This window comes from Podarcis melisellensis (genome assembly GCF_964234715.1).
Source record: "Podarcis melisellensis genome assembly, chromosome: 4".
Classification (NCBI taxonomy): Eukaryota; Metazoa; Chordata; class Lepidosauria; order Squamata; family Lacertidae; genus Podarcis; species Podarcis melisellensis.
The window spans coordinates 66253174-66278465 of NC_138531.1; the positions used below are offsets into that span (position 1 = coordinate 66253174).

The window sequence follows — 25292 nt, forward strand, 5'->3', positions numbered from 1 at the left end:
ATCTCAATTTATGTGTGCAATAGAAGGCAGTAACAGTCTCCGATATTGCCCATTTACAATAATTACTCCTCAGAGAAATAGGTTGCACATAATAGTTAATTATCAGAAAAGGAAAATCATAATATTGTATTAACTACTCTTAAAACACACAGTATACACTTCTATTTTTTTGAAGCAGGTGAATGTCAAGCTTATCGTTTTGTTGTAAATTGTTCCAACAAAAGGAATGAACAAATTCAAAGAGTTATTTTTAAGTAGAGTTCAAACTTGTGCATCTTCAGTGGCCAGAACCAAAATCTCTGTACGGTGTTTCATGCCTGCATGATAGCTATTCCTAAGGGTTGGTCCTCTCTCTCGCTCTTGCGCTCGCTCGCTCTCTCTCTCTCTCTCACACACACACACACACAGCATCTCATGTGAAAGGATGGCATGGAGTGGGGAGGGATCAGTCACTCTGTACATTCACATGATAGCACTTTGTGCATGCTTGTTGGCCTCTGAGGACCCCAGCATTTCCTCCCCTCTATATCATCTGTGATCCCTGGCACTGATATGCAGAGTCTAAAAATTCCTCTTATTTGCATGCCAAGTGTTCAAGGGATTTATTTTTAGGAGTAGAATCATATTAAGCAACAGGCATTTGCAATGTAAACCAGCAAGTCCAGTAAGGAGGAAGGCAGGCAACGGCACTTCCTGGTGCTGCCTCATTAGAATAGAATGGCCCGCCTTGAAAGCAAGGCTGGGTTTCCAACAGGCAGAACCAGATTCCCCAAGCGTAAAGTAAGCAATTTGCTCGGTTGTACAACGTAACTAGTGAAGGCTCTCATACTCCACAGCTTTCTAAGATGCACTTTCCCAATGATCATTAAGGTCTAGGAGGATTAAGTAAGCAGAAACTGTTTTAATGGAAATCACACTCCTGCCCTGTTCTTTACCCTCACAAGGATATTGCAAAGCATCTTGAAGCACCAGATCCTAAAGAGGCTTCCGGCAACTCAGGATTTTAAGAAAAGGTAAGTAGTTTGGTTTTATTTTACATCAAATAATACAAAGTAGAACACTGAGTAATTTAAAAGCCCCCAATGTTCAGATGTGTAAAGAATACAGGAGACGTCTGCCCTCTGCAAAGTTTGAAAACATTTCCAATAGATATGTTTGTAGAGCTTTATTACTTAGGTACATGAATACTAATCTGCTAGACGTGTTTTATGCACCCAAACTCGTTTCATTTGGAAGCAGGCCAGCAGCAGCTTAAAAGATGAGAGTTCATTTTTAATTTTCCAAGTCAATAAAACTATTCTTTGCACAAATTCCTCATTTTAAAACTGAGGAAGGTTCACAGCAAAATATATACTTGAAGCAATATTCTGGGAGGTGGGTGGTTGTAAAGTTAAGAATACAAAGCTAAACACTGCGTGAAGGATTCTTGTTTTATTTACTTGTATGCCTAATATACCTACTTGAATATGGTGTGGAATCAAGGAAACAGAAAAAGGTTGTAAGAGCCTCGGGGGACTTTATTACAGTTGGAGAACTTCAGCACTTTTATTTTAGGAATCATGGGAAAGGGAGTGTATGTGTACATTTGACAGAAATGACATCATCTTACAATTATGAAAAAAATATGAGTACTGTATGTGGAAACGTTTGCAGTCAAAGGTCATGCTCACAGATAACAGATGTAATGAAACTTTACTCCAGGATTTCCTTAATCCTCAAAAAGCTGGGTATTATTATAAAAGGTTAAAACATGATTTTTTAAAAAGTTCAGCTAAACTTGCCTGCTGCAAGCTGCAGGGTTAGCACAATGTAATGCCTCAGATGGCACTTTCATTGATACATTAGAAATTTCCTATAAAGTCTGGCTTTACAAGTGATTTAAAAATATTCTGTTTCTGTACTCTGAATTTAGATAGCGGCTTTTCACATTTTCTGCATTCAGAAACTGCCTTGTACACCAACTTGTCCGTCAACAACTCCCCTAAAACCAGAGAGTATTCTATCAGGGCATGCTGGCAAGAGCCTTCACTGCCAGGTTGTCCAAAGTCACTTCATATTCCAGAATGCTGGTCTTCAGATGATGAGTCACAGCATGACCTAAAGTGGGTCTCAACTGTAACATTACCACCATAGAAATATACATTAAAAGATTAAGAAGTGAGCTCTGGAAAGCCTTGTTGGGACTAAACAATGGATCCCAAGTCTTAAAAGGTTGAAGATTGCAGCTCTAAAACACCTGCAGCATTTCATACACTGGGGACCCACCTTTCAGAAATATTTTTTCTGCCATTCTTGTTATTCTCCTAGAGAATGTCAGGGTTCCTCAAACTACAGTTTGGAAAAGGCTGTTCTAGACAAATGCTGCCATGTTAACACTGCAAACACTCAAAGGAAACATTAAATTAAGTTATCAACAGATTTTGTATCTCTTAGCCTGATTAAATGTGCAATAACCACTGTAAAGATTTCAATGACTAGCAAGTCCTTAGAGTATTTCACCAATACAGAAGTAGACATTTTGTTAAGCAGCTGAAACAGTTCAAGACTCCGTGTTTACCAGGGAAAGTGTCAACAAGGGAACAAATCATGCCTGCCCTGCAAAACTCGCAACACAAAATCTGTCTTGCAATGACAACCAAAACTCTTGCAGAGAACAATTCCTACCTAAAAGAGTATTGGCACAGCCCATATGAAACTGTTCATAACATTATTCAACAAACAGTACAGTTGCAGTTACAGTTACAAATACAATTGATTTTTCCAGTCACCAAGAACATTAACTGAATTTATTTATGGCTCTTTCCAAGTAAGGCATACATTTATGGTGCTGGTTTTTTCAAGTTTGTTGCTGCCGATTGGCAACTGGAGCTCTGGTTTCATTATGAGCTGTTTCTTATTACGAAGTGCTTCTCCTCCTCCTCATTTCTGAATCACACAGCCTTTCTCTGGGAGTATTCATTTAGTGATCTCCACCCTGTATCATTTGGTTCTCACCTCTGGAATAATCAACTCTCATCCAATACTTCGTTATATAATAAAGCTGTTGTAAAAACGATACATGTGTTGACCCAGGTGTTGACCAACAATCCTTAATAGAAGGGCAATGCTATTCTTGAAAAATGAAGATATTCTATTCCTTATTTGAGACTTTGAAAGATTGAGGCAAGGGGAATGCAAACTTCTGTCATAGAAAAAAGCAATGTAGAATCTTCACAAGGCATTTTATATACACACACACACACACTTACTGTGTGTGTGTGTGTGCGCGCGCGCGCGCAGTACTGCAACAGAGTGGTAGGAGGGGATATATTTACAATTTCAAACATTTTATATTTCTTATATCCCAGCAGCCTACAATAGAATGATAAAGCAAGCAGCAAATATAAAGTTGTGGCCAATGAAGTTGCTACATAAGGACTTTTGCTGGTGCAATAGAACTTCCATTTCCTTTCCTCACCCTGTGCGCCAGCAAATCTGTTCTAGGGGTTCCCCCAATCCTCGGGAGCAAATGGGGGGGCTGAGAGGAGAGGAGATGATGAGGAAGTTCTACTGAGCCAGCAGAAGTCCTTGCACCAGTGGGATGAATTCAAAGAATACTAGCCTAACATCTCAAAATGTTGCATACTTTTTAAAAAGCAACAGCAGCAGAATGATAAAATGCCAAACAGCAAGTATCAGAGGGGGGGAAAATTGTCATTAATAATAATAATAATAATAGTTTGTCCAGATGCCTAAAGAAAAGGATGGCCTTCAGAAAGAGTGCACCCAGAATGAGATAACACTATTAAAAAATTTAAAGAAATCTATTCCAGCTGCTAGTCACTTCACCCTTGGAAATGGGAGCACCAACAGAATAGTGTCTTGAGGAAGATCTTAACACTCAGGCAAATTCATACAGAGGCAGATACTCTGATCCCAAACTGCACAAGGCTTTTTAAGTTAAAACCAGGGCAATCATATTGAGTTAAAAGCAGAGTTTTGCATTGTTCCTGGAAGCAAAGGAGGCTAGTGCAAAGTCTATTACAGCCATTTTCTATTCTTTGATGTGTAGACTTGTGTTTCACAGCTAGAGAGATGTAGCAATGGAGTACTGAGCCTCTTAAAAAGCATATGAGCAACAGCCAACTTTTAAAGGTTTTATTTTTAACTGTAATAACAAGGCTTCAAGAATTACAGTTTTATGCAATCCAAGTTAGTGTTTTCCGTAGGTGACAAAATAGAGACTATCGTTCTGCCACTTAATTACTAAGTGGTTAGACATACTAAATTAATGTTGGCAAGGGATGTGTTGGACTGCGCTAAGAGATATTTTCAGGTTGGTACCCTGAAGTCTCAATTTAGTACATCAGTTCATTTTTACATGCACCAAACTGATCTAAGAAGAAAAAAGAATATGCTAAATTGTACCAAGCAGTTTTGTAACATTACTGAAGAAAGTCATCATAAAATTTTCTGCTCTAGAAGTCACAGCATTTTGCAATGTATTATCAGAACACAGCTTATTTTTCTTGTAGACTGCAAGTTTCCAACAACTGGTCCTGAAATATGCTTGCCTATTAAGTTCCAGAACACTCATGGTATTCTAAGGAAATGGGATTGGAGATTGCACTTTAGGAGAATGATACAAGGAGGCACAGAAAATTATACCTCAGTATTAAGGAGGGAGAAAAACACATTTGAAAAGGGACTAATAGGACATACTCAGCAGTTGTATCAATGAATTAGGTGTTTCCCACAGAATCATATGACAAGCAAATACAGATCTCAGGCCATAAACCCCAGCTATATAATTTTCAGATGCTCAAATGGTTTCATTAATATGATTACAACAAGGTACCATATTGCTGATACTTACTTACCACCTTCCTTAAAGGCAGTCTGTATGGCGTCAGATAAGAACTGCTGCCAAACCCAGTTTATTAAATTAAAATATGTATTGCATTCTAACCAAATCATTAATTGATCTGGGAACTATTCCTGAGCCAAGCACTTTAGGGAAGTTCCACTGTTTACAATTGCCAACTGAGACAACTGAAAACTGTTTCAGCATGGAAGCATTCTACCATTGGTCCTGAAACATTAGACTCATTACACAGTGTGTGTTAGCCAAACTGAGTGCAAAATCCTGACACCAGAACTGCAAATGCATTTACTTTAGATGTCCTTTGTGATCTGGCCAAGCAACATAGTAAGTGGTTTTTGAGTATCAAAAATTGTGCTTCATACAAAAGTAAAGTTTGCATTCAGGCAGCAATGTCGAGTGAACCAATGTATGGAAAATCCCACTGAGTACAGCTCAAAGCCTACAGCCCTTGCCACCCAATCCTTATCCAGTTTTTACAGTTAAGTCCACAGCATATGGGTACAGGATATAGTTACAATAAAGGGACACCATAGATTATACAGCAGCATACAGAAATGCGGTAAACAACAGAAAAATCAGAGTGAACCAAACCAGCAAGCATAGCCTTAACATGAAGGCGATGCACCAAAAGGTCAGTCAAACTGAAGCCTACCAAGACTTTTGCTTCTTTCTCTCCAAGGCCATAAACCTTCTCCTTCTTTCCCACCCATCTCTCCACAAATAAAACCCTTCAATGAAAAACAAGCATCACAAGAGCTGGAATTTGGAGCATAATCCTGTGAGATGAACACTTTTATCAAAGGGCCATGGGACTGCATGTTAGGGCACACTCTACTGGGAACAGTTACAGATAGGTAGCCGTGTTGGTCTGCCATAGTCAAAACAAAAAAAATTCCTTCCAGTAGCACCTTAAAGACCAACTAAGTTAGTTCTTGGTATGAGCTTTCATGTGCATGCACACGAAAGCTCATACCAAGAACTAACTTAGTTGGTCTTTAAGGTGCTACTGGAAGGAATTTTTTTTGTTTCTACTGGGAACAGTTCATTTGCAAATGTCAAAAACATGAATAGAAGATTTTCCCCAAGGGATTGGATCCTTAGTCAGCAATCAACAAGCTATTTAATCTTCAGAGAGTAGAAACCAAAGAGTAAAGAGACATTGATATTACTTCCCTCAGTCCAGTACAGAATAAAGCATTTGTGAATAACAAGTTTTTATATATAATCCTACTCACATTCTGGTAATGTCATTGGCAATTTGAACAGGCTGAGCCATTCTTTTCTTAAAAAGAAGTTATTCAAATTGGGAGTGGTCTGTGCATGCATGTGTATCTTTCAAGACACTGTTTACAGATGTGTAATGAAAAAAATCCCTACAGTATCCAAATTTCCAATATAATGGGCTGGGTTTTTATTATTTTTTTTAAGACCTGTATTTTTATCTGCCTGTTTTATCTGCTGTTTTATACTTCATATGGTTGTTTTATCTTATTTATTGTTTGCAACCTTGGGCACCATTGGGTGGAAAGAGGATATAGATATTTAAATTATGTAAGGCAGAGGTGGGGAATCTCAGGCCCAGGGGACAAATATGGACCCCAGCATGTGCTATCAGGCCCTTGGGACCTTTGTAGACCACACCCCTTCTCACCAGCCCTGCTCCATGCCCTCAGTTGCTTTTGCCTGACTAGAATGCTTCCATGAATTGTGTTTGTTTGCCTGGATAAAGTGAAGTATGTAGGCTCCTGTGTGTGTGTTTGTTGCGTGGATGCAACAAAGCCTAATGTACAAAAAGGTAAGAATCTCAAACCATCATCCCACTCACTTTTGCCTGTCATCCCACCCAACCCTCTCATGCATTCCCTGGAAAATGTGGCTCCCAGGTTGAAAAAAAGCCCCCCATCCTTGATATAAATAATCCACCATCTCCAAACTAAAGTAATGACTCTTTAAATTTACCAAGCATTTCAGGTTTTAGAAGCAACAGCTGTATCTCTTCTTGGGAAGTACAAAATAACTGGACTGCTTCCATGCCAAAAAAGAAACAAGCTTTTTGTTTTTCTTTTTAATGTCACAGATTTAGTTCTTTCCAAAGTGCAGAAGTAATGTTTCTGACTTTGTAGTCATGATTAGCAGATTTCCATGCAGATTTCTTGCACAATCTTACCTATTTCATTCCTTTAATAAATACAGTTGTATTTATTAATAAATACAGAAGAGTATATTGTAACCAGACATGGTTATTCTTTACTTTCATATAATGTTTCACTACACCAAGCAGTTAGCTCTGCAAAGTTTAGACTGAGAAGGTAAGAAGTGAAAGATCATGCAAGTCTCCAATTCATGATTAGGATTAAAAAAAAAAATGTTTACATGTGTAATTTTCAAGATATTGTCAGCCTGCAAACCACTTGAGTTTTCCTTCTGCCCATCACACCAAAAAAATAATAATAAAAAGATGTAGTACAATATTGGACCAGTATTAGACAGTCAGCAATTATGTGTATTTCCTGCACATTTCAAAGAATCTTGAGGTGGACCAAGTATTTCAAAGAGCATGTCTAGGGGAAAAATAAAATTTGCTTTATGTGCAACCTATTTATGCTGCTTATGCTGCTGCATTTTTCTGACTCCCCCTCCCTCTCCGTTAAAGGTTTTCTGCCATCCTTGTAATAGTTCTGTGGGTAAACAACAGCTTACTAAAGTGGTTTTTAATCCTTAGGTTTACACAACTGTCTGGTTTTAAAAAGAACAGAACCGCAGAAAACTCTACAGAAGATGAAAGACCGCCTTCAAGAGCTTAAATTGCGAGCAAAGGAACTGCAATTAATAGAAGAAAACAGTCGTTCTCCTAGTGTTGTGGCAGAGGAAAAAGAACTTGAACAAACAGCTGTCATTTTTGAAAAGGAGCCCATAACTGAAAGGTACCTGAATGAAATCCAGCAACTTCACAATGATATTAACAATTTGGCAGCAGACGTCCAAAAGTTCAGCCAGCAGCAAAAAAGCCTAGTGGCTTCCATGAGGAGATTCAGCGTACTTAAAAAGGAGTGCAGCATCACAAAAGGGATAAAGGTTCAAGCAGAACACATTAGCAAGTGCTTGGACGACTTGTCAAAAACACTGAAGAAAGCAGAGAAAGAACATGGTTCATCATCTGCCATTATAAGGGTTCTGAGTGCTCAGCGGGCGGTCCTGTTCCGTCGCTTCCAAAATATCATGTTTCTGTACAACGCCGCCATAACAGCCAAGCAAGAAAAATGCAAAGCTTTTATTGTGCGCCAGCTTGAAGTTGCTGGGAAAGAAGTCTCCGAGGAAGAAGTGAACGACATGGTTCAGCAAGGAAAATGGGAAATCTTCAACGAAAACTTGCTCACCGAGGTCAATATCACAAAAGCTCAGCTATCTGAGATTGAACAGAGACACAAAGAACTGGTCAATCTGGAGAACCAGGTGAGAGACTTGAAGGGCCTCTTTGTCCAAATCTCACTTTTGGTGGAAGAACAAGGCGAAATGATCGACAGCATCGAAATGGAAGTTGTCAAAACTCAGGACTATGTTCAGACGACAACAGAGAAATTCAGGCTGGCGGCAAGGTATCGAAAGAAGCATCCGTGCAGAGCAATATGCTGCTGGTGCTGCCCCTGCTGTTAATAGGGGTTTTTTTGCGGGGGGGGGGGATACAGGCAGTGAAATGTTCTTTGCTATAGCCCTAATCCAGTATGTAATGAACATAGGTGACCCTGCTGGGGGGGGGGGTGTTGCACTATCAGGCAAAGCCACAGTTTGATTCAACAATCTCTTTTTCACATGCCCTGAATGCTGCAAATTTGGCAGGGGATCTAAGGAACAAAAGGGGTGACTTACAAGGGAACAGGCAGACTTTCTGACCCTCATCCCCTGCCATTGCTTTTTAAGATCTAGTGGAGGACTTTGCTATAATAGTGAAGAGTTTCTCAAAAAAGGGAACAAGGTAGTGCTGGGTGTAGCAGGATGGAGTTCTGTTACCAGTCACAGGTCACAGGAACTAGTCAAACGGGTGCTTGTGACAACAGGTGCAACCAAGTGCCACACAGCACTCGCCTCCACATTCGATTCACTTCCTTGGGAAGTGACTGTATGCTCCTAGCAATTTTATTCAGCAGTTTAGATGAAGGAAAACTGCAAGCCCAGTGTAATAAGTGCTAGGACAATGTAATCCAGAATGTGCTCAGCAAATCTGCAGCGAGTTCACATTCCTCTGTTGTCTGGCTTTTCTAAGAACAAAGAGTTTGAAATAATTTGTGACTGTGGTATTTGACAAAATACTATTTGAAGAACAGGGAAATAGATTGTTCAGCTAAAAGAGCTGCACTGAAACAGGTTAAAAGGGGGAAAGGTTGTTACAAAAACATTGTATGTGTAAAATCTTTAAGAACGCAGTAAAGGATATAGCTATTTTTGTATGTTACACGTTTTCTTCCATGTCATTTGTATAAACTTAACAGTTCTATGATATTTTGGGAGATGTGCATCTGTAACCAAGGTCTTGGTTTATACTTTCAAAACATAGTAAGTTTCTTCAATATATATGATTAAAAAAAAAACAAAAATTGGTGCAAATGCATAGCATGCTTCAACCAACTTTGAACATTTGTTATTCCAAAAAGGGAATTATTCTCACAGCACAGCTTTTCTGTGTCTGTTAAACAAGTGTTAGTAATACAGGTTTATTAATTTCATCCGAAGACTAGGGTCAAAAAGGTAAAAAATAAAAATGGGGGGAAAGGCTATTTCGTACATTATACAGGGAAAAAATTGTTTGTTCCTTCCTTGTGGCCAGTTCCAGTTTCCTGGTGTAGAGGGCATGTATAAGCTGCTATCATGCCACACGCTAGGACCAACAGATCTATTTTTGGCATGTCCAAAGGCTTCATCACCCTCAATAGATTTTTTTCTGGTTGAATCACAATACCATCCACTAAGCCATTTTATTTTTAAAAAAGTTATTTTCAAAAGTTCTCTCTGTTCACCAATGTTTTGCCATAGAGCATACAACACAAGCTGAAAGTTGTATTGGACACATAGAAATAGGTATGTGGTTCTTTGACCCTGAGCATAACATCTGTTTATGTAAGCATTGCAACAATTAGACCATAAAAGGGATCGGTCCGTTTGTGGGCATGAGATTCTTGTGGTCATCCCATAAATATATTTCCCCCCACAATTATGCCAGAACACAGTAACATGACACTGACTACTAAAAACACAAAACTAAAGACTTATTATTAAGGAGCTTAAGTCAATTGATTACAATTGAGTCTACTCTGAATGTGGTTTAACACTAGAGCCATAATTATTCAGAAACGAAAGAGCTATTGTCTGCAGAAGAACTTTTTTTGCTGCCAGCAGCTTTAGCTCTCCATAGTTGTCAAATTACCACATTTCACAAATGCTAATTTAATTTATTTAAAAAGCTAATTTATTTTTACTCAGAATAGAAAAGTAAAAAGACTATATTACCATATATACAGTTTGTTACATAAAGTGCAAACCTATCACTAGTGTGAGACAAGAATGAAAAGTATGTGTGGGGAAGATTAAATTAAACCATGTTGCCAATTTACATATTAGAAAACTATATAAAGAAAACACGTTTTGTTGTAATTATATGAAAAGGCAGTAACGTATTTGAAATGTGTAGCTGAAAGTTAAAAGTTAAACAGGCCTTAAAACAGGAAAATAAATGTTGGCCTAAGTATGCAAGAAAAGTCACTGGACATTGTCAGGTCAAGAAAATTATACATATTTACTATTCTGCTCCAGACCGATTTTATAAAGGTTTTATTATATGCAATATACTGTAATTGATAAGTACTTCATACATGTCATATTAAAATGAAGCTTTTAAAATAAGTACTTAACAATACAGACTACATTCAGAGCAGATTCAAGCATTACATTTTGAATTCTAGTACAAAATGTGCTGGCTAGGTGTCCCCCACAATTAACATGGAAGGAGCAAATGAGATCTGGCCCCATCTGCAGACCAGGTTCAGACAACCTTTCAAAAACCATGGCTTATGAATCTGGGAATAAGTGTCAGGGCTAAGCAAAGAACACTCCCTCTTCCATTTAGCTTTGGGCAATCATTCCTTGCTGGTACAAAACTAGAGGGTAGCATTATATTAAATCACTTTGTGCATGGAAAAGCCCAGAGTTCTTTCCTATGTCCCAACCAGGGAACTGTGTGCTATCAGAAAAAGAAGAATGTACCCTTTGTGACTAGTAGGAAAATGCAATAGGCTAGTGGAATCTAGTCTGCTTAATAGAAGGCTTTAAAAAAAAAGTCTGCCAAGAGGTTAGAAGTCTAAGTTCCCATGTGAACTGCCAAGTACTGTATGGGATTTTTCTTCTATGGACAACATGGAAATGAAGAGTGCTAAATTTGTAGCAGGCTAGCACCTTCCTTTTGTTGGCTTATTTCCATGGCTGACTTACTCATCTGTTAACAAGCCAGGACGGTAAGACAAGATCAGATCCATCTTAATACCCCGGTCTGTTCACAGAGATTAAGCCACTGTTCCCATTTTTGGAGAGAACAAAATGGGAATTGACTCTACAATAATTTGAACCAGACATGTAAAATTTAGGACTCTTGTATCAATTCATAAAGGAAAGCATGAACAGCTGATGCTGTTGTTCAACCCTAACACTTAAAATTCTCCCCCACCCTGGCAGCATTTTTTTAAAAAAAACAGTCCTTCCCATTTTGCAAGACTAGCACACAATAGTCACTACCAAGCTAGTCAGGTTTTTCAAACCAAGCATGTCCAGTTAAAATCTCATATAACATTTTCTTCCAACAGCAGCGTATTTACATTCATGCAACCTTGTAATTTAAAGTAACCTGAAGGAATAGCTGTGGCAAAAACATAGCAATACAACACCAAGGATTTTACACTTGCCATTTACAAAATTTTGTACTTAAAAGCAAGGGCTTTTCAGTTTAAGGAGGTAAAAAAAATGATAAAGTATGGTTTATGCGATGAACTGGTTATCCTTATAAGACTCTAGGACAGAGTTTCCCTCAATTATTTTTACAACACCCGGTTTCTCCACCCCCTCAACCAACCAGCCATTATAGCTCCTTAGTGTAATGGCTATATTTTCTTCCTACACTGGTCTCATTCACATATAACACTAAGCCAAACTGTGGCTTACTGTGAATGAGCAAGTGTGCTGCTGCACAGTGATGAAACTGCAGCCACTTAAGTTCCTCCCAAACTCCTCTACGCTACTGAGAGCTAAGCCATGGCTTGGTTTAGTGTTCTGCATACCTAGGATCCTGGGCTCTCCCAAACACACTTTGAGCAAGGGACCAATAATAAATCTAAGTTACTGCTAACTTAGTCAGGCATTTGGAGTCAGGCAAACCACAAGCTCAAATTTGGACCCAACAGTGAGTGAAACCATGGGAGAGGAAAGAAGCAGCCACTGTTTCCTCCTGGTGCATCAGCACACTTCCCCATTCATGGAAAGCCATGGGCGCATGGAAAGCCATAGACACAAACACTGCCATGTAGTTCCTACGAATGGTTATCAGCTAAACATGCTTATAGGTCACCAAGATACAGTCATACCTTGGGTTGAAGTCGCTTCAGGTTAAGCCTTTTCGGGTTGCGCTCCATGGCGACCCAGAAGTAACAGAGTGCGTTACTTCCAGGTTTCGCAGCTCACGCATGCGCTCAAAATGACGTCACGCGCATGCGTGGAAGCGGCGAGTTGCAACCCACGCATGTGGGTTGCATTCGCTTCAGGATGCGAACGGGGCTCCGGAATGGATCCCGTTCGCATCCAGAGGTACCACTGTAATCCAACATGAACTGAAACAAAAAGATACCAGAAAACACATCTGTTACATTATTGACAGTCATTCTTTCCTAGTCATACTCCTTCTCTTTGATCTGCCTCCTACTGACTCTGTACTCCTACTCCTCCTACTTACACTGGAGACAAATAAAATAGTCACGGCATGGAATAGTCCACAACACTGTAGGAACAGGCATATACAAAAGTAAAGACAAGTAAGAGACCATTCTTGATCCACTATAACTGGCTGCAACTGATATTTACGCTCACTGGCATAAAGAGTCTAAGAAAAAGTGCCTGAAATAGATTACGGCAGTGGTACGGGAGTCTCTTTTTGGAAGGTTCAGTAGTATTTAAATAACCACTATGTAAGTGGTTCAGAAACCATGCTTACTTATTACTTCACCACCACTCCTAATCTCCTAATCTATGTGGCAAAGTTCTGTTTAACCGGCCCTGTACATGAAGTATCTGGCTTTAGCAATACCTTTCCCTCCCCTCCCCTGCAACTGAACATACATCAACCTAGGGAAACAATTAAACATTTTCAGAAAGAACAGACAACGATTTTTGCCTTGGCATATTACAATATTGCAAGTTGTATGTTGCTGTGATTCAGAACATTTGCTTAAAAAGTACAGGATGTACTGCTGAATTTACTACCTAAAAATCTCTGCTTTTATTATTAGTCATTATTGCTACAAAAAAGACACTTGAAACCTCAGACTCAGGAGTAATTAAATAATTTTAAGAATAAGAGCTATGTTACAGCACCACACACATCCTATCAGAATAATTCTTTTGCGTGATTTGGTAAACAAGTTCCCTTCTGAAAGGATGTGCTACTCACTTATCTCTTCCTGACTGTGACAAGGATGCCATCTAAAACAAAGCTTCAAACATCGTTTGAAGGAGAACATTGTTTATGATTACGGAAAAACATTGAGCTAAGTTTATTTTTACGGACAAGAGGGACAAAAATGTTTCTATCTAGAAGTAAACAGTGGATTTTTTTGCAGGCCACAAAATGTATTTATAAAGAGTCTCATATCTCAGAATAGCACATCAAATCTCCTGCCTGCTTCTGTGTCACTGGCCCTAGCTTACCAGAAGTGCTGGTTATGACCTATAAAACCCTTAACGTCCAAGCTTTCTGAAAGATTGTATTCCCTCACACAAATATGACCTGGTTTTGAGATTTTCAATGAAGCCCTTCTCTCTGTCCTACTACCTTCACAGGCATGCCTGAAAGGAGGAAAGGGCCTTCTTGGTGGCTGCTCCCAGACTCTGGAACTCCCTCCCTAGAGAAGCTGATTCACCCCGCAAATGCACATTTTTTGCTGCTGCTGTGCCTGCAGACCAGCTGACTGCAGCCAGGCAGGGGGAGATGCTTGTTGCCAAGGGTGGCACCCAGACATCATCCAGTCGCAAAAGGCCACTTGCCAGTCAAAAATGTGACTGGCGCTCAGCTAATTTCGAACGCTGACTCCAAAATACAGTCTGGCTGATGGAAAGCTCCATACGGTTTAGAAGAGAACTCCTAGTACAATCTTGGAGAAATCTACTCAGAAGCAAGTCCCACTGAATTCAATGGGACTTACTCTCATTTCTGTGTATAGGATTTCAATCAATAAACATTTTAAAAAGTCTTCTAATCCCCTTAAAAAGGTATTGCAACTCTAAACATTTGAATGATTCAGTACAATAACACACATTCAGAATGTATTCACTTTTATCTACAACTTTCAGCACTGAAATCCTCACATCCTTCTGAAATAGTTTAGGCTGATATATAAATACCAGAGGTAATCTATAGAGCTTTATAGCCAGATAGGTATTTGTAACTAAGCCTTCAATATTAAATTCCTGTGTTCTATACCAGAATGGCATTTTCTTGTTTTACTAGGATTGTGCTCACAAATATTGGTCAGTGTAAAAAGGGGCTTTTGGCTGAAGAGCACTTAGTCTGAGAATATCTTTGATTCATATAGGCAGCAGGTCCATTCAGATACTGTGCATGCTTTAATGCAACAACCATGCATGCTTTAGTGCAACAACATGATCCTAATTCCCCCAGCCCAGCCAGAGGTGCAGTTAAGGGATATCTGTTATGCTATCAATAGGAGGCATGTATAGCATGCCTTTCCAACCAACAGTGATTTACAATTAGGTGCCACTAAACAGCATCCAAGGTAATGCTACAGATATGGTCTGATCAAAATATATTAAAAGGCACAAACACGTACACTAGAATAATTGGTCCAACCAGTTAAATCAGGACCCACAACTAGTCTCTTTCTGACTTCATATGAGATGCACTAATATCGTAAAACCACTTTCAGGGCTTCTTTAACATTTGTTTTTCTTATCAGATAAATAAGGGGCATAGAAAAGTGAAAAATAGCACTGATTTTACCTAAGATTGGGGTATAGTAATCTGCCATTAGACTACAAGAAAGCAGAGCCTAATAGGTCACCAGATGCAAAGGAGGGTAGAACTTGGGCATGAAAGAGAAAAATTCAGCCCATTAAGTATCTGCCAGAATTCCTTTGGTAAGAGATGGTGGGAGGGAGGGAGATGGGCAGGCGTGTGCACATATAATTAAAACTGCGTGCCAATTTGACCTATTGGTTTAAAGGAGGGAGCTTTTGGTATGAAAATGTTAAAGATGGCTGCACTAGGTAAGCTGGAAAAAAATACAGTATTTGTACAAACTTGGAAATTTAGAGCATGTTTATATTGAAGAAAGCCATCAACATGTTGAACATATTCATATATCAAGACTTCAAGTGAAAATATTATGGACAACTAAGATGTACTTTTGTACATAACTACTTTTGCCCAGGGTATGAAAGAGGAGGGCATCCATGGGCCTGATACCTCACAACCATTTCAGTGTTTTTAGATTATAGTGGGTGAGTCAATCTCGTTCTCAGTTTCTACAATTTAACATAGGTCACTAGTAAGACCGATCATGTCACCACCAAATCCTTTATACCAATAGGTACAGGAAGTTGTTTGAGATAACGGGTAAGTATATTATTATGTGTCACAGGGAAATACAAGTACATAGGCATACATCTCTCTCTCTCTCTCTCTCTCACACACACACACACACACACACACACACACAACTACACATTCACTCTTTCTTTGTGGCCAGTGAAGACAGATGGACTTTCAGCAAGTATTGACTGAAACTTCAACAGAGACAAACAAATCTAATTCTGGATAGTGGCCCAGAAATAATAATAAAAAAAGGTTAGATATTCTTCTGCAAAACCATCTATCCTAAAGTTACAACCTTATACTAGCTTAGAGGGATCATAACAAGTAATTGCCTAGAAGCAAAACTTCATTCATTTCACCCTAATTGTTTTAGAGCAAAATGTTGTCAGTATTTCAGTTGTCTAAAGTGAAGATGTTAGGACTAGGAGTATGATCAATTCCCTCCCCCAAACATGTAGCTCAATAATTAAGTTAAGAAATAAAAATAGCAGCTGGCAGCTATAGCTAACTCATTCCAAAACAAAACTCTGAACAATTTTTATTATAAAATGATTGAAGTAACTGATGACAAGATCTTCACCTGTAGGGATTTATCTATAAACAAGAAGCTCCTAGACAGAAATGTGGAAAGAGTTCTAAAGCTATATTTCTGAACCTTTAGCCCATGCCCCCTCTCAGATTATATAAAAATGTTATGCCCCCATCCACATCTGGTGCCCCTATTTTAATTTTTAGAAAGTATTGAAACATTGCTGACTTTTAATCATAAACAGTATTTTGGGGCTTAATTAAAAAAACACTTCACGAATACTTTTTAAATGTATATATATATTCCCCCAAAAAATTCAAAAAATGCACATGAAATTTAAAATTTCAAATAGCCAGATCTTAGAACACTTTAAATATCCAGTCTGTTGCACAGCAAAATCAGATTAACTAAGGCATAAATTGTATAATGATGTGGAGAGCCTTTCTCCTGTTTTGGGATATACAGGGAGATATTTCAAGGAAAATTTTTCCAAACTGAATTTCCTGAAATCCTCATCAGTTGAATCACATTTGAGTTCCAAAAATCCAACATCAGAGATAAAAGATTATTCAGAGTGTTCTCTGCAATTGGCAGGATGGTTTGCTCAGTTTCCTCTGCCAGTTATTTTGTACAGTCATCAGAATTAAGTTGTCAACCGGAAGAGTAACTAGGGTGGTGCAACTGGTGTCCGAACAATGAGTGCAAAATGAGGGAGGGTGTGAGATTGGTCACAGGTGATGCAGTACAGAAAGTCATTGTAATAGCACAAATTTCACACAAATACAATTTTCATATTTATTTTTTTACCAAAAAATTAATACTAACCATGGGTAATTAATACAAAAAATTAAACAAGTTAACGGTTTTAGTAATTACATGAAACTTTGATTTTTTTAATAATTAAACAATATGAAATTCATCTCTAAATATCTGGGATTTGTTCAATTATATTTTAAGCACAACGTTCCTTTCAATTAATAAACCCTCTAGTAAGTGATGTATTAAGTCTTGTTGTGCTGAAAAGGCAATATATTAAAAGTTGCAGCCCTATCAGATCAAAATGTTACCAGTTGCTATTGAGTGTCACTTTTCTCATTTCATTCTAATTCTAAATTCATAGTTCTAATTTAAACTGACTATCAAGCCCCACTGCTTTCAATGGAAGAATTAAGAACATGTAAGTTAGCATTACATTAAAATAGACTTAAACCTGCCTCACTGTGGCTGGATCATGACCATATTGTTCAGAACGGCAGAAGGGTATTTTACTCTGCAGGTGTCTAAATTGCAGTGCATCCACTTTCTGCTACATCATTACACTGATGTTGGAATTACATGTTGGAGAAAGACCTGCACACATCCCAAGATACAGAGTTATGCATGAGACAACTTCAGTTTCTAGACACCAGGTTCTTCTGATAATGCATCACTTGCACCCCCTGGTGTTAAACATGGAGACCTCATTAATACCAATGGTTAGCTAATAACATGCTTATGTTAGACAACACAAGGGTCATATTACTTGTGTTGACATCGTTATTCATCAAAACAATTATAGAGTTATCACTACAGGCAATAATGGAATGTTTGCAGAAATTATATAACTCATTTCAAGAGTGTTTGCACAGACAATAGTTCTGCCATATTGAATGGCAGATATCATTTCCATATTGAAGTCATTTCTAATGACATCAACAGCAGCACAATACAATTTAATTTCTCTGCTTGTTTGGTTGGAAAGAAAATATTCCGCTTTAAAGGCAACTTAAGGAAAAAGTAGTATCACAAACTCAATGTTTTAGGAAATATATTCAAGTTATAGATCAGTACTTAAAATAATTCTTGATTTTTGTTACTTACACCAGTACAGGTTTCCCTGCTATCTTGGGATGCTTTAGAACTTCCGACATAGTTTCTTTTGTCTCTTCCATTCTCTCAACATCACTGGAATCCACAACAAATATTACCCCGTATGATTCAGCATAGTAATTCTTCCAGATAGCCCGGATTCTCTTGCCACCTCCCAAGTCAAAGATTGTGACTTCAAACCGGCCTTGCTTAAGATCAATTTTAGAAAAGCCAACAGTTGGGGCCACATCCTCTGGGGACTCTGATGAAATTAAAGAACAAGTTATGAGACACTTGTGATACAGTTTATCTTTTTTGGGGGGGTTGTGGGCACTTTAAGACAGAATACTGGTTTTTCAAATTGTAAAGTGTTACTTTTTTTTTACATTAACAGACACACAAGCATGTGTGAGCACACACAGAGAGACACTTAAAATGAATATCGGGAACCATAATCCTCAAAGTATCAAATAAAGGAAAGGTAAGAAGAGGGTAATGTTTTCCAACTCAAGATCAAGTTTGGAGAAAGGGAAACCTATTTCCAAAATGTTATTCTTCTCCAGCCTATTTTTGATGAGGTGGGGGTGGGGGCAATGCATCAATCTGGTAAGAGAGATTGGTGTACTTACAGGATCAGAATAACATGAATTTTACAGACCCGTTTCTAGTTTTTCTATGTATATAATGGCTACAAATATTACAAACATGGATCACAAGATGTCATGTGGACAGACAATAATGCATAAGCTGCTGTGATCACAATGAATGCAAATTAAATTTCTTATCACCTGTCTTGCTGCGAATTATGGTCTAACTGATGGTAGGCTACCAATTTCAGCCTGTAGAACAGAACTATACAAATCCTGGACATGTTTAAGGCAATATTTCACTGTGGGACTAGAAATTCATGTTAATAATGTCTACTTCATATGCAAAACAATGCCACGTTTATGAAGAACTGAGAGAGCTAGATACCATACCCTGAGTAGAAACCTTGAAGAAGCAACCCAATAAAGACAGGTGGAGGTGACAAACTCCTCATATTAAAATGATCTTGTTTCACTTGATTTCATATTCCCACATTTCAATCCAGATTTGTTTTTAATGAAGATAATTTGTTGCTGGAATGCTTTCTGCCAGGGCTTCATAACCCAAGAAAAGTTAGAATGAGAATTTGTTTGGAGCTACAGGCATCACTGTGCCAAAAGATGCCCATGCCAAGAGCTTTCAGGGCAGGGGAGAAGTGAAGTGACTTTCTCTTTTCACCAGTTTCAGTTGAGAACCATAATGAGGAATACCCTGATGTTCACAGCGACTTTTCAGTTGTCAGGAGCTTCCACTGAGATGCAGAAAATGAAAAGCCCTTGCCCGTGGGTCCTTTGGATCTGGGTCATATTGAAGTCATATGATCTTTTCACCTAGAAAAGATACTCACTATTTCACATATGAAAAATCCACTGTTATTCTGGTCTGGATTCATCCAAAATAATGTGTTCGTGTATGTCAGTAAACTGTTAAGCACTCAAAACAGACACTTCTGAAACTTCTCCCCAGCTGAAACAGAAATTTTATTTGATGCTAAGCTTGCATGCTGTTTTATTGGAGCTGGCAGAGGTGAGAAAGTGATGCTAAAAGAGATTTTTATGGTTGAAGAGATAAAGGTGATCTGGCAAATTGTTGGTACCTTCCCAATTATAAATAGGGATATAAAAATATCATTAGAATAACACTTTGTTATGCACATACAATTTCCTTCTTTCCAAATTATATCACAAGTCAATATCATAAAAAGGTAATACCTACAACATTGATTTTTAGGTAAAATTTACTGATGTCTGCTCATTACTGTGCATTTCAGCAAATAAGAGTTACTGCACATACAAAGGGGGGAGGCAAAAGGGAAGCATTGATTTTCTATCCTAAACTAAAATGTGAAATGCCTCATTAATGTGGATATTTTATATATGTGCTATAATTAAAAAATAATTTATGTCAGCAGTTCCTCAAATGCTTACCAAAGATGTTTCCCTTCCATTTTATGACACAAGGTGACTCCTAACAAACATTATTTTTCTCTACCATGATAGAGGCACCAATCTTCTCCAACAACTGTCTGTAAACCCTTTACTTTGGAAACATGCAGTAGTAGTGTATATATATTGAAGTGCATATATCTGAGCGTAACAGCCTCATTTTGCATCTACATTGCTCCCAAAGTATTAGTGATATCCAGAGGCTCTGGAAGCACTAAAAATGTGCATGTGGCTAACGATGTACAAAACAAATGAAAGCAATGCTCAAAAAAATTGAGAAGTTCTGACAGCGATTCACTGCACCCTCTATGCAGGCATACTCAGAAGCAAGCACAACTGTTTTCAATGGGGCTTGTTCCTTGGTAAGTGCATGAGATTGCAGCCCAAGTGGCTATGGCATCTCCAAATATAAGCCCAATCAGAATTCAAAGGAGGGGCACAGCCATACAACAGAAGTTTTGCTTTCAACTAGAAAAGAACCCACATTCAGCTTAAAAAGTGCAACTTGTAGCAACAAACAGAAAGCAATTATCCTGCTATATTACATAGCTTTTCTTTTTTTTTTTAATAATAATTTTTATTGGGTTTTCACAACAAGAAGCATAAAAAGAATACAACACAACATAAGAGAAAGACAAAACATGTACACAAAAGAGAAAAAACCTTACAAACTAAAAGACTTCCCCATACCTCTCCTACTTTGCATCCTTGTTTTACAATTTTTTAGCAACCCTTCAGTCCATTTCTATATATCTCCTCCTTAAAATTTATTCCCTGCAATTTATAGTTTACAGCTGTAATTCTTTATATCTTACCCCTCGACATCTTATCAGTCCTTTATTTGACAACAGTTCTCAAGATACACTTTAAATTTTCTCCAGTCCTCCTCCACCGCCTCCTTCCTCTGGTCGCGGATTCTGCCGGTCATCTCTGCCAGTCCCATATATTCAATCACCTTCGTCTGCCATTCCTCCAGAGTAGGTAGTTCTTGCATCTTCCAATACTTTGCTAGTAAAATTCTTGCTGCTGTAGTAGCGTACATAAAGAATGTCCTATCCTTCTTCGGTACCAATTGGCCCACCATACCCAAGAGAAAGGCCTCTGGTTTCTTAGGAAACGTCCACTTAAGGACTTTTTTAATTTCATTATAGATCATTTCCCAGTAGGCCTTAATCTTTGGGCAGGTCCACCAAAGGTGATAAAAGGTTCCTTCAGACTCTTTACATTTCCAACATTTATTCTCGGGCAAATGATAAATCTTAGCCAGCTTGACTGGGGTCATGTACCACCTATAGATCATCTTCATTATATTTTCTTTCAAGGCAGAACATGCCGTAAATTTGGTACCGGTGGTCCATAACTGTTCCCAGTCATCGAACATAATATCATGACCTACATCCTGTGCCCATTTAATCATAGCTGATTTTACCGTTTCATCCTGTACGTTCCATTTCAGCAGCAAATTGTACATTCTAGAAAGATTCTTAGTATTGGGTTCCAATAGTTCTGTTTCTAGCTTAGACCTTTCACTCTGGAATCCTATCTTCCTGTCTTGCTTAAATACTTCATTTATCTGATGGTAGTGCAACCAATCTCGAACTTTAAACCTTAGCTTCTCATAGCTCTTAAGTTTATATTTTTCACCATCATGTTCTAGAATTTCACAATATTTTAGCCAGTCAGAGTCCATATTAAGTTTTTTGACTGCCTTTGCTTCCATTGGTGACAACCATCTAGGGGTTTTACTTTCAAATAGATCCTTGTATCTAATCCAAACATTATACAGAGCCTTTCTGACAATATGGTTTTTATATTACATAGCTTTTCCTAGACCTACAGTGGTACCTCTGGATACGAATTTAATTAGTTCCAGGGATCCGTGTGAACCCCGAAACATTCGCATCCAGAGGCGCCACTTCTGCACATGCAGTGGTAACCCGCTTCTGCTCATGCACGCACAGTGGAAACCTTTCCCATTACTTCCGGGTTTGCTGCGTGAGTAACCCGAAGGATACGTATCCAGAGGTGTTCACAACTGGAGGTACCACTGTATCTGTGGTTTTGGTCACTCATTTGTATTTGGTCCCTCCTTAATGAAGTAACGAAGTGCAGTATCTGTAACGTATGCCTTAAAGTGTTAAATATCCCGAGTGTAATTAAACAGTATAGCCATTAACAGAAATTCTTTTTTTATTCAGTTGGGGGTTTTGTATTTACTAGCATTATATGGCATCTTGCAGCACAATCCTAACCATGTCTACACAGAAGTAAATCTACTGAATTCAGTGTGGTTTACTCCCAGATAACCAGGACTGCAGTCTTGGCCTTGTTTTAGCCAAGGGCAATAAATAAAAAAATTCCTCCTGTGCAAACAATATTTTTAAAAGCTCATTTTAATACTTTTATAAATACAAAAATAGTTTAGATATTACTTACCTCCTTGGATTCCTTTCACTGTTGCTGTTTTTCCAGCGTTATCAAGACCCACCATGATTAATGTCACACTCCTTTGAATTATATACAAAGAAAAAATATTTTTCAGACTTTGTCTTGACTGAATGCCATATAGAATTTTAGGGGGGAGGGATTGAATGTATCTTCGAGAATCATCAACACCACCAAGTACCTATTACTTATATGCAGCACCATTTGTAACTGTAATCTTACATGGAAGCAATGGAGAGTTGGGAATAGAGGCATTGGGAAAACAGAGGAAGAATATGCAAAAAAATTCAACTACTCATACCATAGGGTAGCGTGACTAGGGGAGATACTCCAAAGGCTTCCTGGAAAATGCAAGTTTTGAGAAGGGACTTGGAGCACAGAGGGATCCTGAGATGCAGTTACATAAATATGAAGAAGTAGAGGTCTCCCTGTGTACTTAAATATGTTTTTTGTCAAGTTTCCCCCCCACATTTGTACAAACTTTGAAATATCTCTGAGCATTGTGTTGCTTTCCTCTCGTGCTATGTCCAGATACCTGTGTTTTTATTGGGCCATACTGTGGCACTGGAAACAAGTACCAAGGGAGAACTAGCAAGCTTTGGATATTGAGTTGGGTAGAAGAAATCATTTTTCTGCTTAAAAAAAAGGACAGCAGTGCTTCTCAGCAAAAAAAAAAAAAAAAGAGAGAGAGAGAGAGAGGGGGGGGGATTCTGTTTTTGCCTTTTGATTAATGTGGATAGATGATGTCAATTGTAGCACTGAACAGAAATGTTGTCGTGGTTTCCTTGTGCCATGTTGCCATGCCTTTAACCACCACATTTCCCCACATACAGATTATGTTCCCCCAGTTAACAAAGACATCATACTCATATCCAGAGGTCTTTGTTCTTGAACTAATCTCCAGCAGAAAGTGCTAGAGACTGAATACTGGTTCAAATAAAACCCTGGGTTAGTGAAAATGGAGAGACACAGGGACCTTTACCTGCAAACAGTTCCAATAAGTTTTTAAATAAGACTGGGGAATAAGAACAGGCACATGAATGCCACTAATAAAGGTCTATTGTATTTTCACATCCACATGGCCTTTCAAAGTGCACATTTAATGTTACCAATTTCTTTTACCCTCTTCAGTTCACAGTTTTAAAAAATATACCATTTCAAAATGGTTGGGCTATTGTTGTTTTTAAAGCCTTTGGGTTGTATCCATTGCTGCATGAGTGGCACTCCACTTGCACAATGTGTTCTCATTCACCCTAAAATCTGCTCTAGAGGGATCCCAGGAACAAATTTTGAGCTTGTGCAGTGGCCTGTAGGAAAATCAAAGCTCCTTTGCACAAGCAGAAGTCTGCTGCACAAGTAGAACAGCACTGGGCATATTCATTCTCTTTGTGACACTTGCCAGACATAATACAATCTTCAGACTACTTCAAGGTATTGAAAAGGAGATGGTTGTAACGTCTAGTAATTTACCTGACAGGTTCTCGCCACCGCTTTAGCCAGTTGCAACAATTAGCCATCAGACTATACATCCCTATCTAACAGCCATTCAGCACACCAAATGAATTAAGGACGCAGCATGTAGACGGATCCTGGAGTTCCAAGACATAAGCAACTCGGATGCTGTTTTACACCTAAAATAAAAAAAGGGAGGAGATACCGGTACAATGAATAATGAATCACCAAACTTTATTATTCCAAAACCAACTCAGAAATCAACAGCTTTTATAAGGCTGGCTTTCAAGTGGCTACCTCACAGGAAAAGTTGCAGTTTAAAAAAGCAGGTTTTTTGTTTTCAGTGTAGTGGAGCATCATCTCTTCGCACCAGATACACAATTTTGTAGCGCAGAGGTGCAAGCTGGATCCTAAGTTTTCCTAGATAATGGATACAAAATATTCCCAGAGGTTGGATTTTAACCTCAGGGAATATTTATCCGGCACCCCACACTGGATTGAGCCTCGTTTCCCTAACCAAGCGCCCAGAAGGCAAATGGGCCGAGCGTAACGAGCCCCTTTTACCAGCGCCTCAGGGTAAGAGCACGTCAACTCACCGAGACAGGTCCGCCACCCCCGGCTTCCCCATCACAGCCAGACCCTCGCGGAGGGGAGGGGCGTCCTCTTCGAAGGCGCCGCGCGGGACTCGCCGGCCCCTCCCTCCCTCCCTCCCTCCCCGCTAACCGCCCTTTCTCCGCCTCACCCGTCACTCCGGGAGCCCCCAAAGCGGCCGCCGGTTCTCAAGAGCGGCCCGTCCAACGGAGCCACGTGACCCCCGCTGCTTTCGCCCCGCCTTCCCCTCTTTCACGTGACGCCTCGGGAGATCGCTTATTGGTTCGGGTCCCCGAAGCAGGCCGATAACGACGCGGGGCGCGCAAGGGACGCGTAACCAAGCCGGTTTCCAATGGTTACCAGGAGAGCGGAGCGAAGGAAACGGGGGGCGGGGGCAAGGAAAGGAGCCAATGGAGAGTGGGCGGTGGCTGGATTGGCGGCTGCCCGCTGACCATTAGTTGCGAAGGAGGCGGGGAAGGGTTTCCAGGGTGACCAGAGCTCGCGCGCGATGCGGATGCGCAGCAGCAAAGGCTGCCTTTTGAGAGGCGCTTTCTCGTCGTATAAGACTGTTCTCTCTAAGCACGTAAAACCTGTGTTACCACCAGTCGACACTTTTTTAAAAAAATGCATTTATATCCCATGTTTTTGCCCGAGGAACTCAAGGTTGCA

At 39.2% G+C, this 25292-nt stretch overlaps 2 protein-coding genes across 7 annotated transcripts in view; one reads left to right on the forward strand and one right to left on the reverse strand.

Annotated features, from left to right (window-relative positions):
* Nucleotides 1-24935, reverse strand: part of ARL13B (ARF like GTPase 13B) — a 39637-nt gene extending 14702 nt beyond the window's left edge. The window contains exons 1-4 of one of the 6 annotated variants that reach the window (XM_081908516.1): nucleotides 24775-24928; nucleotides 24051-24211; nucleotides 22572-22642; nucleotides 18115-18364 (exon numbers count right to left, since the gene is read on the reverse strand). In XM_081908516.1, coding sequence (XP_081764642.1) covers nucleotides 18115-18364; nucleotides 22572-22642; nucleotides 24051-24109 — 380 coding nt within the window. In that variant the 5' untranslated portion in view covers nucleotides 24110-24211; nucleotides 24775-24928. The other 5 variants (XM_081908515.1, XM_081908517.1, XM_081908512.1 and 2 more) reach the window with 5 other exon arrangements.
* On the forward strand, nucleotides 277-10759 carry STX19 (syntaxin 19). The gene is made up of 2 exons (XM_081908557.1): nucleotides 277-1013; nucleotides 7587-10759. The coding sequence occupies exon 2, from the start codon at nucleotides 7643-7645 to the stop codon at nucleotides 8516-8518; it is 876 nt and encodes a 291-aa protein (XP_081764683.1). The 5' UTR covers nucleotides 277-1013; nucleotides 7587-7642; the 3' UTR covers nucleotides 8519-10759.
* Nucleotides 24936-25292: the final 357 nt, after the last annotated feature.

Bases quoted from the DNA above. Each gene is read 5' to 3' on its own strand.
- STX19 (XM_081908557.1), top strand. From the start codon at position 7,643: ATGAAAGACCGCCTTCAAGAGCTTAAATTGCGAGCAAAGGAACTGCAA.